The sequence below is a fragment of the Rhinolophus ferrumequinum genome, chromosome 9 (genome assembly GCF_004115265.2).
Source record: "Rhinolophus ferrumequinum isolate MPI-CBG mRhiFer1 chromosome 9, mRhiFer1_v1.p, whole genome shotgun sequence".
Classification (NCBI taxonomy): domain Eukaryota; kingdom Metazoa; phylum Chordata; class Mammalia; order Chiroptera; family Rhinolophidae; genus Rhinolophus; species Rhinolophus ferrumequinum.
This window is the reverse complement of record NC_046292.1, coordinates 62,907,088-62,925,147: the sequence shown is the minus strand read 5'-3', so window position 1 is coordinate 62,925,147 and position 18,060 is coordinate 62,907,088. Positions and strand designations below refer to the sequence as shown.

General features: G+C 33.5%; 1 protein-coding gene across 3 annotated transcripts in view; it reads left to right on the top strand.

The window, feature by feature from the left end:
- The window catches only part of TTLL7 (tubulin tyrosine ligase like 7), a 121,925-nt gene extending 115,921 nt beyond the window's left edge, over window positions 1-6,004 (top strand). For 2 of the 3 annotated variants that reach the window (XM_033114401.1, XM_033114402.1), the window contains exon 21: window positions 1,203-6,004. In XM_033114401.1, coding sequence (XP_032970292.1) covers window positions 1,203-1,323 — 121 coding nt within the window. In that variant the 3' untranslated portion in view covers window positions 1,324-6,004. Of the gene's footprint in view, window positions 1-254; window positions 716-1,202 lie in introns of those variants that run through there. The other variant, XM_033114403.1, reaches the window with a different exon arrangement.
- Window positions 6,005-18,060: the final 12,056 nt, after the last annotated feature.

Below are 18,060 nucleotides of genomic sequence, written 5' to 3'. Positions count from 1 at the left end.
ATGGCCTAATGCTAATCAAAGTTTTTCCAGAGGAAAAGAGAGTTTACAGGTGCACATTTTTATTTGCAATTATTATTATTTTTTGAATTATTACTTGAAATTCTTAATCTCAAATCTCTGAAAACAGAAAAAAAAAGTAACCTATGAATTAGCAAATCTGACTTGAATTGACATGAAGTTATTTATAGTCTTTATCTGATTTATTGTGAATGTTTATACATTTTGCTATAGCAATATTAATGTTTTGTTTACAGGGTGCTGTCCCAAGGCCCTGATGGAGATGTTACATATAGTGTATATACTTTATTGTCCTAAAATCTGGAAAATTTGTGTATTCAGAAATACATTTGTCAGCAAGGGTTGCATATGACTTGTAATTGTGATTGTTTTTGGTATTCTGTAATCACATGCACTGTGTTGTCTAAGAATGTAAGATTTATAATCTAGTTATGAATATTAATCTTTAACTTTTTCTTTAAGATTACCCATAATCATAGTACATCAATGATGTATTAAATTATAATTAGTGGTTCCCACAGCCTTGAATAAAACACTTACTGGTAATGTAGCCACATTCTCATGCCATATGTTTTTAAAAAATATTTGACTAACTTTTTCTGTCAAATAATATTTGACACACATTATTTACAAAGGTTAATGATGAATTCCAAATTAACATGAGCTACATAAACAGTTTTCCAGCATGTAAGTACAATGGCTCTTTATGGGATATCTTGGGATACTAAGATCATATGTTGCTTCTATGTTCAGCCTTTTGGGTGAGGCTTTATGACCCTTTCCCACTCCCGCACCTCAATCTGGGAGAGGAAATCTTTTTATATGGATTGTATTTTTCTTTAATTAAAATTTATTGGGGTGACTGGATAAAGAAGATGTGGTGTATATATATACAATGGAATACTACTCTATCATGAAAAAAGATGAAATAGTGCCATTTGCGACAAAATGGATGGATCTTGAAATTATTATGCTAAGCAAGCGAAATAAGTCACACAGAAAAAATCAAGAACAACATGATTTCACTGATATGTGGGATATAAAACTGAAAGCAACAAGTGATTACATTGTTTTTATAATATCATTTCTCATGAAGGATATATAAATTATTAGCCACATAACGTGCTAGTAGCGGATGTTAATACTAATTTGCTTGTAAAAGTCTAATTGTTTATTATTTTTAGGTATTTACTACCAGGGAGTACACAATTCTTCATGAGAACACCAACCTACAACTTGAAATACAATGCACCTGGAATGACTCGCTCCAATGTTTTGTTTACACCCCGATATGGCCATTTATGAAACAGAAGGGAAGCTCGCCATGGATTATGCATAATAGCAATTAATCTCCCCCTAATTTAAACATGCAAAGAAAGCGACCATTAAGTGCTGTTTTATGTATATATGACATATATATGTGTGAAAATATATACACACATGCACTCAACATGTATATTTATTATAATATATGAAAGAAGAATTAGTAGAAAACTGGATGTAAGACTTAACCCTTCTGGAAATGTAATAAACCATGTTAATAGTGTTTACACAAATATGAATGTCTAGAATTTGCTAGGTTTATAATTAATACCTTCCTACTAGAAATGTTATTTTTGCTGCAGAGTATATAAAACAGAATTGATCTGAAGATCCCATTACAGTGTTAAATTATTTTCTAGATGCATCTTTTGACTTGAAAAAGCATTAATAGCATAATGCCATATGAATTCTCTTATGTATAGTAGCCATTTAAAATGAAAGAAAAATTAGAAGCCTGATGTTGCTTGATGATAGCATTAAGTATAAAACGGGTTTATCATTACTGTAGCACACTGTAAAGTACTATGAAAATTCCAACCTGATTCTTCAATATTTTTATTCCTCATTTTGGAACTATAACTACTTATTATAATGTACATTTTCAGTAAGGATCTAGTAAGATCATATTATGGTCTAAAATGGAAGACAATCCAGTTGGTTAACAATACAACATAAACTAGCTTTTCTTTTTCTTTTCACCATGAGTCACATAAAGGAACACAAAATGATGATAATGATAAAATCTTTTCATATAATTTTTGTATCTGATACCACTCACTTGTATTTGGAAAGTATATCTCCATGGGTACTTATGGTCAAATACAATTTATTCTGTTTCTCAGAAGTAGAAGAGTTGACATTTCAAACTCATTTCAGTATTACAGGATAATTTGTCACAATTATTTTGTAAGGTTTTCAATGTTGAGACCAACTTATATTGCAAAGGCTAATATAGAGTCTCACGTTGCACCATAGAAAATGATCTAAATTATTGCAAATAGGAGATTTTGATTACTTAGGTATTATTAGTCATGATGCACTCTTGAGAATTTTTTAAATCAAAATAGAGTGTGAAGTTCCTTTTTGTTCAAAGTTATTATGCATAAGTTTCATAGCAGTTCACTTCCTTTTCTTGCTTACAGTTTCAAAAACAATGAGTGAGCTTTCAGTTTTCCATGAAAATATAAGCAACACTATCATTGACATGGAAATCCTTAGAAATTGCAATATTCACCTTTTAGAAGTTTGTTTCAACTTCTTCCAAAAGTTTTATTTTCTCACAGATGATAATTATTTACAAAATTCATGAATGTTTTATCTCCTTTCATTATATGAAAAGCTATTCCCAGTAAATCAAGAAATGGCCCCAAAGCAGAAGAACTGAGAGAGGCAAACTGGCCTGGTTTAATTAACAAGCTGGATAATTGGCAACCCAAAGTTGTAAGTTAGATATACTTTGCTTTTAAAGCCATATTCTGAGACTGTCTTAGGCTAAAATAGGTTATTCCCTAAATTATTGATAGCTACTTGGTTCTTTATGACTTACTTAACATCCATATGCCAATTGATAATTTTTCTTGCTAGATGTATCCCAAAGAAGAATTTATTGTCTTTGAGGCAAAAGAGGAAAAAAAAAATGTCAGGATGAAGTAAGTTATGGTGTAACTGAGTGTTTATGACTCTATTTTGTGAATTCTTAAATATGTTATAGATTTTTTAGAATAAATAATACAAACACTGGGATATTACAAAATCCTTATAAGAATAATCAGTAAGTAGGCTTTTTCATGGAGTATTTTTAGTCATTTTTCTTTTAAATTCAGAGTTTGTCCATGAACGAGACGCAATTTCAAGTGTCTGATGTGTGATATCAACAGTTTGTTGGCCACTCACATGCATTAGTTTAAATAAAAATGGTTATTTAATTTGCTAGAGTGGGTGGTTTGGAACTTCTGTCCTTAGTTATGCAAGAGTAAAATTATTTTTTAAGACAAAAAGAAGCATGTCCAACATGTAGATGAACCCTCTCTCCCTAGGAAAGAACAAACAAACAAAAAACCACAAAATATTTTTAAATCCAAGAGTAAATTTAAATGTATGAAACTACCAACTAATTGATTAAAAAATTTTACTTCTCTAACTACTTGTCTGCCTTTTCTTGAGCACTAGAATTTTATTGCCCACATTTGCCTATTTATACTGATCTAGTTTGATATGATGGAGTTTGTGAATAAAGCCATGTACTCATTATTTATATATACTACATAAAGTCTGTGGCTGCTGTAGTGCTTTTCCCTAATGAGAAACTAAGAAGAGAATATGCAGTGATAAAGCATGGAAGTTTCTAGACGCCATAGAAATGTTATACAGGTATTAAATATTCCTTAGTTTTTATTATAGATTTTTTTATTCATGGAGTTAAAACATTATCAATATAAGTGATAGTACGGGTCTGATTCTTTCTTCTAGGAGAGAAAATAACCTTATCTGAAAAACTCCAGATGCTATTCAAGCTTATGAAGAGTTTTTAATAGGGAATTTGGTTTACTTATTATGATGAAAGCATATTTTCATTCTGTTATAAAAAAAAATCCTTGATCATTCTGTAAATCTAAGATTGGCATGCTTCCTAGAAATGTGTATGATTGGAATAATTTCCAGAATTATATAAAAGCAACCTTTTTGTTTGAAATCATTATATATGAACATAGTATCAGATTGCGGATTCATTTTCACTTTAATAATCCAGCATTGTAGATTAGTTGCCATTTGTAATCTGTTGAAGGAAATACTGTGATTCTTACTATGATTATTTTTACTAGCAACACATTTAATTTTACTAGCATTTCACTTACCTTGTATGTAGAAAAATGAAGTTACAATAGGATCAAATGTGGGAATGGCAATAGTAAGCTCTGCATAGAATGTAGTTGGATATCCCTGGTTGTCTGTAAGATGCAAAGATCTATACTAATTTTTTGTAGGTCTAAAGACACAGAAGGTTTCTACTAATCCCTCCTCCCTAAAACCTAAAATGAACCAAACTCAAACAAAAACCCCAACCTTCTTTTCATCTAACATTTATACATAGCTAGATGACAGTGGCTTCTAGACATCAAGGAAAAGATTTTATCCTAATTCTCTTTTTAATTTGGAAAGTATATGATTATAGAATTTCATCTAACTGGAAATTGTAGATGTTTTAATATAAATTAATCCAAATACTTTCTTTAACATACCAAAGCCATTTTGTTTAAAAATTCTTGTTAAATCCAAACATACATATCACTTGACCTTTTCAAAAGTACCAAAAAATTGATAGTTGCTTAAATGCTATTATTTCTAGTTTTCTATAAAGCACCAATTCATTCTTAACTGTATATTCTTTTAAAAATAGTAGCAAATATCTCTAGTAGAATGACAGACAATAATTTTCTGTTCTTTTCTCTATTGCTGATATACATTTTGAGTCTTAGTTAACTTGATTCTAAGGGTTAAACAATGAAAAGTGTAACTACAATTAGTGTGTTTTGGTGACTTAGTGATTTTTCAAGATTGCTTTCCTCTTTAAATTGAGAAATTTAAATTTTCAAAGACTGAATTAGTTATCTAAATATTTTGGGTGAATATTACTTATGAATAAATTAAAGTTATAGAAATATATTCAGGATCAAAATTTTATTCCTCACACTTCCCTTCCTTCCTTCCTTCCTTCCTTCCTTCCTTCCTTCCTTCCTTCCTTCCTTCTTCCCTCCTTCCCTTCCTTTTCTTCTCTTTTAAAACTTTAGGTTCTCTTTGAAGTTTTGACCTTTGCATGGACAAAGTGAAAAAAACGAAATCTTGCCTTATTTTTGCCTCAGCAACAATAAAAGTTAGATAGTGTGTCATTGAATCTAGTTCAGTTGGTCTGCTGAGCTTTTTAAAAATCAGGTTGAAGTCTCTATGCCTAAAAAGCATTGTGTGGATTCATGTGAACCGAGGTACATGGCTACAAATAACAGTCTTGCAACCAAAAATTGATATATAGAAACTTATTGCACTTTTTGAGATTGCTGCCCTTTTTCTTGGTGTTTATTTTTTTCCTTTTTTCCTTTGCCTTGTCCTAAATGGGCATATGGTATATTGAAGGAAAATTATTCAGGTAACACATTCTGCATTAACTGGGCTGTATTATCTAAGAACATCAATCTTTTATTTTATCCCCACTTACTAACTTGAAAACTATTGGTAAAATTGTCATTCCATATACTAATATTTTCTAAATTAGTAAGAAGACTTACCTTACAAAAATAATCAGATAATGTTGATATTTCTCTTTCAAAGGCTAACAGCGACAGTTCTTGGTCTTGAGGTGGTTCATACAATAACTACTGTACTTGCTACAAGCATCGAATATTAATCGATTTGCTGAAGATTCTGGGTTTGAAGATTAGCTTGAAAGCAATACTTTTGCTACCATGAATCATGGCTCAAATGATCCCGATGTGCTTTACCACCTGTATATGAATGCAAATGTTGTTACAGAAAATATGCTTGAAATGTCAACACAATGTGTAATTAGTATGGCATTGTCATGCTTTAGCATGTGATATCTGTATGGTGAAGTTATTTCAATTACTCAGATATGTTACTATAATAAAGGATGTTTAACATAAGAAAGCTACAATATGTCATCAAATGGTTATTTCTGTTTGACACACACACACACACACACACACACAAACACAAACACACACAGTTTTTAGTAGTAAAAAGAGCTTGGTTCTCAATTAAGCATTTAGGGGGATGAAATATATTTTCACAGTAAGTTTCTGTTGTACAGACAGCAGTAGCACTGTGGGGATAACATTACCTGCTATTAGAGTCGGGTCAAGTAAACAAAATGGGTGTAAATTTCTCTCAGTATAGCTGGAAGACACGCTTTTCTAAACTTTAGAATTGACACTTTTATATCTTTTTAGCATAATTGATTACAACAGTATTACTCATCTGAACAGAATTATGTCAGCCTCTCAGCTATGCAGTTCATTTTTTTCAGGAATTTATAATTTTATCTTTGTTAGAACATCATACTAAACCTCAGTGAGAAGCATATCCTAGTCTTATTGCCATTCATACCATTGTTCTTTAAGATGATTATATATGAAGGAATTAGAAATTTAGTAAGGAAGCACTTTGGATGAAAATCCTATTGTGTGGTAGGAGCATTAATGCTCCTTCCTTTTTCGAATTGTGCCTTCCTTTTTGGAATTGACAGCCAAATGGTATAAATGTTGACTTTTAAATATGTATCTTGAAATGTGTTATTTTTATAAAGTTAAAGTATTGTATGAAAGCTTAAAACGTTGAATTTTTGAATCTTTTTGAGTGACAGATAAAGATTGGTATCTCCCTATTTCATCAAATAATTTGTAACATATATATATGTAGATGTCTATGTAGATATACATAAATTTCATTCAGTTAAACGACAGAATCTTTAAATTATAAAATAAATCATCCCCAAATAATTTCAACTGCCAGAAAACTTCATATAGTCCCTGAAGACAAAATTAATATTTAGCTCTTTTGTAGAAAGTAAGATTGTAGATCTTCAATTCGGAGAGAGTTATCTCTTAATGATTATTCATGTATGTATAGAATATGGTGACAACAATGCCCATCTCCATGGTGTGGTAAATTTGGAAAACTTTAGGTGTAAAAATTGGAGTGCGTTTCTCTACTTTCAGGACCTCTCCTAGTCTTTAGTATCTTAACATGCATAGAGTCTCCAGCAAGGGACTAGAATGTGCATCAGTGCCTAAACTAATTTCACTGTGGCACCTTTTATTGAAATGCATCTCCCAGGGCTAGTTTTTATTGACCAAATTTTGGAAACCATCAAATTAAAACAATTCATTTACTAATAAAGTGATCAAGGCACTTACTTAATCATTTATCAAATATACACCAATGGTATAATTATGAACACTGACAAATCTAGTGCAAGAATTTGCTTGCAACTTGTCACTTGAGAATTTGATCATTTCCAGAGGAATATTTGAGCCAGAGTTTCAACAGGGAATGTCTTGGCCCAGGAAAGATGCCCATAGATAAATAACCTTAACGGTAAACACGAGCTACGTGAGACAGTGGTAACATATGCGATGTGCAAAGTAATATGTATTGCTTAAGAATGTGGTCCAAGCTCTTATGAAAAGATATGAATGATTTATTGTGTCTAACATGATAAAACTTTGTCTTTAATGAAAGTCTAACATCACCCATCAGCAGATGATAAGAGCTTTGTATAGCACACAACATATCTAGAAATGCTACTGGCCATCTGAAAGTATTTTGTCATACAAACAAAAAGGCCTTTTTGTGGCTGACAAGCTTCCTTCAAAGTTGGAAATTATTAAGTTTGTTGTATTATTTGTGAGCGACAGTTTATTGAGTCAAATGTTTTTTCTGTACCTAAGTTTTTCTTAAGGGGTATGTTATGTACTTTTGAAGTCTTAAAAAGTTTTGTCACACTCAGTTTTGTTTTGTCCCATGTGAAGTATTGCCAAATTAATCTCCTTTAGAAGAGATAGTAGATACGCTATTATTTAGTATACGTAGGGAATTATTTACTGAATGGTACTATAGTGGCCTAAACTAAACTATGGTATTTCCTATAGTTATCAAAAATACTGAAATTTGGCTTAGAAAGCAGTGTCTAATTTGTACAGAAATGGCACCGTTTTGATAACTAGAGCAAGGCAGTCTTCAGTATTTGATGTAGTAATAGAAACATATGGTGAAAATAAGCAAATTCCATATCCTTTACTAAGAACAGGTGTAAGTGGACATAAACCCTTTAAGTAGTAAATTGACACTATTGTGACAAGAATTTTCAAGGATAATTAAAAAACTGTATAAATTTAGCTGAGCTCTTTTCCATTATACTGTTACTAGTGTTAGAATAGATAACTTTTAGAAGGTCAAGAAGCATAATAAAATTTTTTTTAAACCTGCAGTATGCTGGTTAGCAGCAAAAACATTTATATATCTGCATGTTTATAGTATATCTAATTTAGGGGAAAATATATGACACAATGTATGTGAAAAATCTAGAGTATATAAACCTTTCTAGAGTATATAAACATTTATACAATCTAAGAAAATACCATTCAGCATATTACCTCATTTTCATTAAAATGATGAAAAAGTGAATTCAGAAAATTGTTTAGTCCTTAGGCTAAAAATAGATCATCAAAACCTAATATCATTTTTGTTCTAATTCGTATTTGTTCAGTAAGTGTTCTACATCATAATGTGAAAAGTACAAACAAACACTCAAATCTGGTGAAGAAATTGAAGGTATTTTTTAAAATAAACAAATTTAGCTAATTCCATTATGGTTTTGACTCTTCTCAAACTGAAGCAATAGACTTGTTGCCATGACACATTTACTGAAAATACAGAGTAAGTAGATTCCTCAGAAATTAGCTTGATTTGTGTATTTTAGTCTCAGGTTCCTTAGCCAAAGATTACTTATATTTGCTTTTTGACTTTTCTTTTATCCTGACCATTTATAGTTTCTACATTTCATCTCATTCAGTTCCACTGTTTCCCATGTTGCCACATTACTCTTACTCTAAAAATACTCAATAATCATTGCTTATTTTGTTGTTTTAACTAAAACATTGAGTTCTTTTCATAAATGTATAGGAGGAGCTAAAGACAGATTGCAATTTTGCATTTTTATTAACACTTTTGGACTAATATACTTTTTTTTTTAGCAATTTGGCCACTGTCATAGGATCCTATTTCTCTGAGCAGCAGGTGAATGATACAACTTCTGTAAGTTCTGTGGCTATTCAGGATCTCTTATAAATGTATGTCTTGGTAACCATCAGAAGCCCCCTTCTAGACCTGAAATGTCCTAATATTGATCTTGCTTCTTTCTACACATGCTATAAATTTCCACAGCAGTTTATAAAACTGACCTACGCACATACTATAAATTTCCACAGCAGTTTATAATTCTGACCTAGCCATTTAATTATTATTAGGTTGGGGCAAATGTAATTGCTGTTTTTGCAATTATTTTTAACCTTTTAATTTTTACCAAAATTACTTTTGCACCAATCTAATAGATGGGGATTACAGGTTTCTAAAAGATTCCATAGCATTGAGGTTCCTCAAAAAATTAAAAATAGAACTGCCATATGAACCAGCAATCCCACTTCTGAGTATTTATCTGAATAAATCCAAAATAATAATTCAAAACGATATATGGAACCCTATGTTCACTGCAACATTATTTATTAGGTTGGTGCAAAAGTAATTGCAGTTTTTCCAATTATTTTTAACCTTTTAAACTGCAATTTCTTTTCCACCAACCTAATACAATAGCCAAGATATGGAAGCAGCCTAAGTGTCCATCAATAGATGATTGGCTAAAGAAGATGTGGTACATTTATACTATGGAATATTACTTTGCCATAAGAAAGAATGAAATCTTACCTTTTGTGACAATATGGATGGACCTAGAGGGTATTTTGCTAAGTGAAATAAATCAGACAGAGAAAGACAAATAAAATATGATGTATTTACATACATATATATATATGTAAATATATATATATGTAAATGAAAAAACAAACTCATAGATACAGAGAACAAACTGATGGTTGCCAAATGGTAGGGGGTTGTGGGGAAGGGTGAAAAAGTTGAAGGGATTAAGTACAAATTGGCAGTTACAAAATAGTCACAGGGATGTAAAGCACAGCATAGGTGATATAGTCTATAATATTATATATAGTGTCAGGTGGGTACTAGACTTATTGAAGGGATTACTTCTTAAGTTATATAGATGTCTAACTACTATGCTATACAACTGAAACTAATATAATGTTGAATGTCAATTATAATTGAAAAAAATAAAACCACAGTGAGATCGTACTAGACACCCACTAGAATGGCTAAAATTAAAAAGAAACAAAATCCTCAAAAATAAATTAATAATAGACTCCATAGCACCATAACACCTTGCCAAGTAATCCCAAGGTTTTGGGAAAATAAAATGAAGTTTTTTACAAAGATTATTATCTCTCATCTATTGTATTATTTGTTTTCCTAAGGTAATAGAAAATAGGATGGAATAGGAATCAGATGGTGTAGGTTCTGATCCTAGTTCTGCTATGAATTACGTTGGTGGGACAGGGTCTTTGCTTCCTAAAAATAAGTATCAACTTTGTCTACATGAGAGTTTTGTTGTGAGAAAAATAGGAATCAATAGTTTCTGTAATATTGTGATTTCCTCATATATAACAATATCTCAGATGATCAGAAGACTCTACTTTGTGATTCTAAGTCTGGTCAGGTATCATTCGTTGGGCTTCAGGTTCTGTAAGAATGGCACTAAGGAAACGTATCACCAGATGTTCATCTATTTCAACAAAAAGTTTGTGTACAATAAATTCAGTCTCAAGATCTCAAAGTAAGTTAAAATTTATTCACATAGCTAGGAATTTTAGATAAAATGAAATAAAACTCCTAGATTTTGTTATTCCCAATAAAGAAAGATGGCGGTTAAAAGAGTGGCGTTAGATGCCATATGTCCTGGGTTTCAATCTCCAGTGACTCAGGGGAAAATGACTCTTAGCCTCAGTTTCTTCATGTAGGTCTTGCCCTGTATTGTTGTGAGGAAATTAATTGGTATGTTCTATGTGAAGTTCTGAGCCTGGCAACTACTTCCAAATAAATGTTTATTGTTCTTATTTTTATTTCCATACAATGCCTTTCTCCACCATCCCCAGAGAAACACAACTCTCAATACATTTTAGGACTGAGTGCTTCCAAAGCCAATATGGCATTCTGGGGCATCCTGCAGTTCCTTCCATCACACATTTTCTGGTCTTGCTGTCTATCTCGTGCTTCTTGTAACATGTCGATTTTGAGCAAGAGGACAATGCAGTGATTGAATCCAAAAAGTTCTAACTATTGAAATCTTTGAATAGACATTGAGTACAAGGGACCATTTTGCAATCTATAAAGAACAGTCTTTTCAGTATTTGCTCTTAAAAAATGCTAAGTATAAACATCATAGAGTTACCATCCACATGCCTTTTCTGAAACAAGAAGGTATTGAGAAAAATCATAATAAAAGCTTTTAATTGTTACTTCTAATTTTGCTCAACATGGCTTGATGAATGTTGTTTGCACCCCACCCCCCAAAAAAACCCAAAACCCACTAGGACTACTACCTGCTAAGCACTGCTAAACTCTGCTCTGGTGTATAAAGAATTCATATTCTAGGTGGAGAGATACATACTCACTACTAGATAATACTAATGCAGACAGATGGTACAATGGGGGTTTTGTGGGAGGATAGCAGAAATCGAGTATCCTGTGTAGAAAAACTGGGGAGAGTGTCACAAGAGAGCAGTTGAGTTGGGTCTTAATATGTGAGCAAGATTTCCACAACAAATAAGTGGGTTCCAGACACGAGATATCAAAGGTGAGAGGGCTTAAGTCGAAACAGTAAAGTCCAGCATGACTCAACGTGGATTGGGGTGTTGAGGGCATGAAAATGTAAGTTGGGACCAAATTGCAAAAGCCTTACATGCAATGCTTAAGAGTTTGGATTTTTCCCTTTACACAGGGGAATCAATGAACATTGTCAATATCGGGTGATGAGGAGTTGGGGGTCTGCATCTTACGGTGTTGGCCTCATGGAGGAGGGAGGAAGACTGGCTTTGGAGTGGTTCGTGGCTACAAGGAAAGTAGTTAGGACACTGACTGGTATGCAGAGAGGTTAGGATGAAGGCCTAAATTTAGGTGGGGTGGAGATAATCCAGATTCAGGAGACATATCTGAGGAAGAATCCTTCAGACTTTTAAACCTATGTTGTATGAGGAATGAAGGCGATAACTCAAGGAATTGTCTAAAACTTTTTTCATTGTTACGAAAATTTTTATTTAGTGTAAAAATGGTCGTGTTGTTCCTTTCAAGGCTGCTTTCCTTGCCTATGGCATGTAATTTCATTTTGACAAACATGTACTGAGTATTGGCTGTGTGTTAAGAACAGTGCTAGATACCAGAGAAATGAATTAGTAATAAAATAACATCCTCACTTTCCACAATCTCAAATTCTAGTACAGGAAAACATCATCTAAACAAATAATTATAATAAAATGTACCAAGGCTAAATAACGGAGGTATATGTAAGGAATTCTATAAAATGTTCTATTATTGTTAACGTTGAACACCTCTGTATAAGGTGAGGGCTTAGCTCTGGTTCCCAGAAGGAATGGCCCTTGTGGGCATCATGGGCATCACGTATAATGAATAATTTGCTTAACAGAAAGCAGAATTGTGTCTCTAATATTGTAGACTATAAGTAGGAGCATAGAGTAGAAAGAGGCAAAGAACAGGTTAAGATAAACTCTCTCTCCAGAAAGAACTGGATTTTCTATAGTTCTATATTTAATCCAAATGATGAGAAGTGTGTAATAGTTGGTAAGAGCCTGGACTCAAGAGCTAAATTGTCACGGTTTAAATCCAAGTTCCACCACTTGCTAATGGTATAGCCTGGGATAATTCCTTAATTAATTCCTTAATACCTTGTTTCCCATTGTCCTTATCTGTAAAATGGGGATAATAATGATAGTACTGATACAGTGGTTACGAAGACTGATTTGTGCATTTTTGAAGTCATGAGTGAGATGAAGTCTCATTTTCATTCCTTATAAGAGAACCTTAAGAATAACTGTACGGCAGGTCAGGTGGTTGTTTTTTTTTTTAAGCTTTTATTTAAAATACAGCTAACATACAATATTACGTTAGTTTCAAGGGCACACAATAATTGTCAACACTTCTATACCTAAAGAAGTGATCACTATGATAAGTCCAGCAACAGTCTGACACTGCACTATTGTATCACAATATTAGTGACTATATTCCCTATGATGAACATTATAGTCCCATGATTACTTGTTTCACACCTGGAAATTTGAACCTCTCATTTCCCTTTACCATTTCTCCCCATTTAAAATTTTTCAATTATGATGACATTCAATATTATTTTATATTAATTTCAGGTTTACAGCATAGAGGTTAGACATTTACATAATTTAAGAAGCGATCCCCTAACTAGCTTAGTACCCACCTGGCACTAACAAATCTAGTACCCATCTGACCCCATACATAGTTATTACAATATTATTGACTACATTCCTTATGCTATACCCTACTTCCCCATAACTACTTTGTAACAACCAATTTATACTTCTTAACCCCTTTCCCTTTATTTATCCACATCCCCAACCCCACTCCCATCTGGCGACCATCAAAATGTTTTCTGTATCTATGACTTTTTTGTTGTTGTTGTTAGTTTGTTTTGTTCTTTAGATTCCATATGTAAGCAAAATCACATTGCATCTGTCCTTTTCTGTCTGACACTCCATTCAGCACAGTACCTTCCAGGTCCATCCATGATGGCTCAGATGGCAAGAACCCATTCCCTTCCATGGCTGAGCAATATTCTACTGTATATATGTACCAACTCCTCTTTATCCATTCTTCCATTGATGCCAGGCTACCTCCACATCTTGGCTATTGTAAACAACACTGCAATGAACATATGAATGCACATGTCCCCCTCAAAGTAGAGTTTTGGGTTTCTTCAGATACATACCCAAAAGTCGGATTACAGGGTCTTTATTTGTGTCTTGTTATAGCCTTTGTTTTAAAGTCTATTTTGTCTGGTATAAGTATTGCTACCTCAGCTTTTTTATTTGTTTGTTTTGTTTGTTTTCATTTTCATGAAATAAATTTTTTTCATCCCTTTACTTTCAGTCTACGTGTGTCTTTCAATCTGAAGTGAGTCTCTTGTTGGCATCATATGTAACTGTTTTGTTTTCTTATCTATTCAACCCGCCTATGTCTTTTGATTAGAGCAGTTAATCCATTTACATTGAGAGTAATTGTTGATTGATATGTAACTATTGCCATTTTATTATTTTTAATTTTGATCTTTTTTTTTTTTTTTTTTTTTTTTTTGGTTTTAAATAAGTCCCTCAAGATTCCTTGTAATACTGGTTTGATGATAATGAACTCCTTTAGCTTTTTCTTATCTGGGAAGTTCTGTATCTGTCCTTCGATTTTAAATGATAGTCTCACTGGGTAGAGTAATCTTGGTTGTAGATCCTGGCTTTTCATCACATTGAATATTTTGTGCCAATCCCTTCTGGCCTACAAAGTTTTTGTTGAGGAATCACCTGACAATCTTATGGGAGCTCCCTTATAAGTTACTAGTTGCCTTTCTCTTGCTGCTTTTAGGATTCTCTCTCTGTCTTTCACCTTTGCCTTTCTAATTATAATATGTCTTGGTGTGGACCTGTTTGAGTTCATCTTATTTGGGACTCTGTGCTTCTTGGGCTTATATGTCTATTTTCTTTACCAGTTTAGGAAAGTTTTCAATTGGATGAAGCAAGGTCTCAGGGAGTCACTAGAATAGGAAGAGTTGTGGTCACTGGGTTAATGTAAATTCAGGTTTGGTGCCACTGCTGAGCTTGAAACTACTCAGCAAAAGTCTCGGAGCACCAAGGCCAGTTGCTGCCTGCGTGGAGCCTGTGGTCTCTGATAGTCTTCATAGAAATAATGCAATGTTAGTGGGGCTGGCTGCTTGTTGAGAAAGTGCCTCCAGCATTGGGGGAATTGGGTAGGGAGGGGTCCCAGTGAGTCAGCGGGGTGGAGCTGTGGAGCTCACCAGGCCAATCAGATTTAGTTTTGGCTTGTGGGGGCGGGCTCAACACAGGAAATAGGGCACCCACCTCCTGGCTGCACAGGAGAAGGTCCTCACACAAGGAAAATGCCGACTGTCCTGCAGTCCTCCCTCCAACACCTCAGTCCGCTCCCCTATATGTCTCCAATGCCTCGTGAATCACTCTTCCTCCGCTGGAGCCCAAGGTAAGTGCCTGCAAGTGAGTGGGGCTGTGTGTGGGCCCTTTAAGAGGCCGTCTGGGTTTCTTCCAGGCTTGAATTCCACACATATGGTGGGAATCCCCATTGCTTTTCACAGCCAGATATTGTGGGAGCTCCTCTTCCTGATACCAGTACTGTGGGCTGGTGACACAAGTGTGGGCCTGGGGTCCCTCGCTCTGTTGTGGGGAACCTCTGCAGCTGAGATATCCCTCTTGGTTCTCAACCGCCACACAGTTGAGAGATTTGGGGCCAGCCCGTTTTGTATTCCTGCCTCTTTTACTGGTCTCGATGTGGCTTCTTTATATTTTTAGTTATAAAATTTCTGTTCAGCCAGACTTTAGCTGGTTGTCCAGGTTGATTGTTCTATAATTTAGTTGCAATTTTAATGTGTTCATGGAAGGAAGCCTGCCCAGTGTTTATCTACTCTGCCATTTTGTATCTTCTCTGGAGGTCAGGTTTTTATGTTATTAAATAAAAACCTTATTGATTTGGTACTGTTTTTAAAATGTTATTTTTATTATATAGTTTTTGCAATAGGTTCTGATTATAGGTTGTATTTAAACTGATTCTCATATCTCTTCAATTTAAAGATTTGTAACATTGAAAATTGCATTCTCATTGATTGTTCTTTGCAGTGTGATAATTCTGGCTATTTTACTGATATGATGATCTTCCTGGCCTCTGAGCAATGTTAGAAACAGTCTTATACCACTTTGTATTCTGAGATTTTAATAATAAGAGAGAACTCTTGCTGCCTTAAGCATTATATCTCCTTTCACATCTTTTCATCTAAATATATACTTTTGTTATTAGTTTTCATTATGAGGAAATACATGGGAAAATTAATTTAAAAGGCTATGTTTTTGTCCTTGATGTTTGGTACTGTTTATCAATTGCTCAGTTGTGCTGTCACTGTTAGTGACATTGAGTTATTTAACTGAACTATCACTCAGACTCTTTCTATTATTTATATGTGATCATTAATTAATATTATATGTTTTTCAATAAAATAGTTACCTTGAGGTATAACATCTTCACGTTGATCCTGGAGGCATAGGCAGAACTGGAAAAATAATCAATCAAACTTTCCCTTGATAATCCTCCCCACACAGTGAGCTGTACCTAATGCAAACCTAAACTACCAGACCATGCATTATGAGTTCATTTCAGGGCCTTTGATATATGTGAACTGCAGAAGACTGGGATGTTTTATAAGTTGTTTTCGTATCTTCTAGATGTGAGGTCCTGCTTTAAGGTTTTAAATACCATAACAGTTTTTTCCTGAGGTTATTTCTGTAAACTTATGGGCAAGTCTTCCAAGAGAAGGGAAGACTGAAAAGTCCTGGAGGCTTGTCTTCCAAAGGTGATTGTAACTCAATGAACACACGGGGGGGGTGGGGCGGGGGGCTTGGCTTCTGGAACATCATTTTCTAGTTTTGGTCAAACTTGCTTACATCTTTTAATCATCATTCATGATTAAACATCCACTTTATTCAGTCTCATATTTAAAATACAAAAGCATACAAAACATTCTTTCACTTTGATTGAGTATGGTATTTTGATTAGTTAAAAATTTCCCAAAGATTACTGAGGTCTATTTGCATACTGTAAAGAACTGGTTCAAACTAAGGCTGGAGTGTCTCTCTGAAAAGACTCTTGATTTGGAGGAGAGAAAACAAAGAAATGCTAATTGTGAACAATTTTTATTCTGACCATAAAAATTCTATATATTGTTTGATTTATAAGTGGATTAAAGAGAGTGGGAATGATACACTTTTGTTTAAAGATACTACACTAATTTTAGTAGTATTTTCACTTATATAAAGTTTATTATATAATAACTTCCCCTGAGAAGTCCTTTATTCAGTATTTATATATTTGTCACAATTAGAAAAATTTGTTTATATACACACACACACACACACATACACATATATGTATATATGTGTATGTGTGTGTGTGTGTGTGTGTATATACATATATATATATATATCAATTCACTGATCACGGGAAAGGTCTTATTTTTGCCATGCTCTTTGGCATTTCTAGTGGTGTGCTGGTAAATGTTTAGCAACCAGTCCCCAAACACATACCCATACACACACACACACACACACACACACACACACACACAGTGTGTGTGCTCAGCAAGCAGAACAAAACCCTGATTTATAGAGTTTGCCAATTTCTGTAGGGTAAATACTCCCATCATGACAGATTCAGCTATCAAAATTATGTCACTGAGCAAGGAGTTGGGAAGTTATGTGCATAATCAGCTCTTGCAAGCTGCTACCAATTAGCCCCAGCAAACTACTGGTTCTGATTTTAAAATTGGTAATCACACAAGTTTTTTATTTTTTTTAAACATTTGGACTTTTATTACTACTTATGTCTATTCAGTAAATTTTCTTTTCAGATAGATTGTAATTTGTTTCTGCAAAAATGTAAAGGGGTAGAGCACTTAGGAGACTGTAAATATTTTCACCTTCTTTCAGTGAATCAGGTTTCAAAACTGAATACCTTATGTAGTTAGTGCCCTCTTATTCATTTTCTTTGGTACTTTGTTTATCATAAAACAAAATTTCCTGGGAGTCCATAAATGAAAACATTTGAATGTGTGCTCCAACTGGCTTTTAATTCACATCAATTTAGAAATTCAGAATTATTTAAAGTAGCTCTAGCTGTTCGAAGGTTAGCAATTAGCACTTTAATTTGTGCAAATGGCACTGAAAATGCTGTATCAAAACAAACTTTTAACAAGAA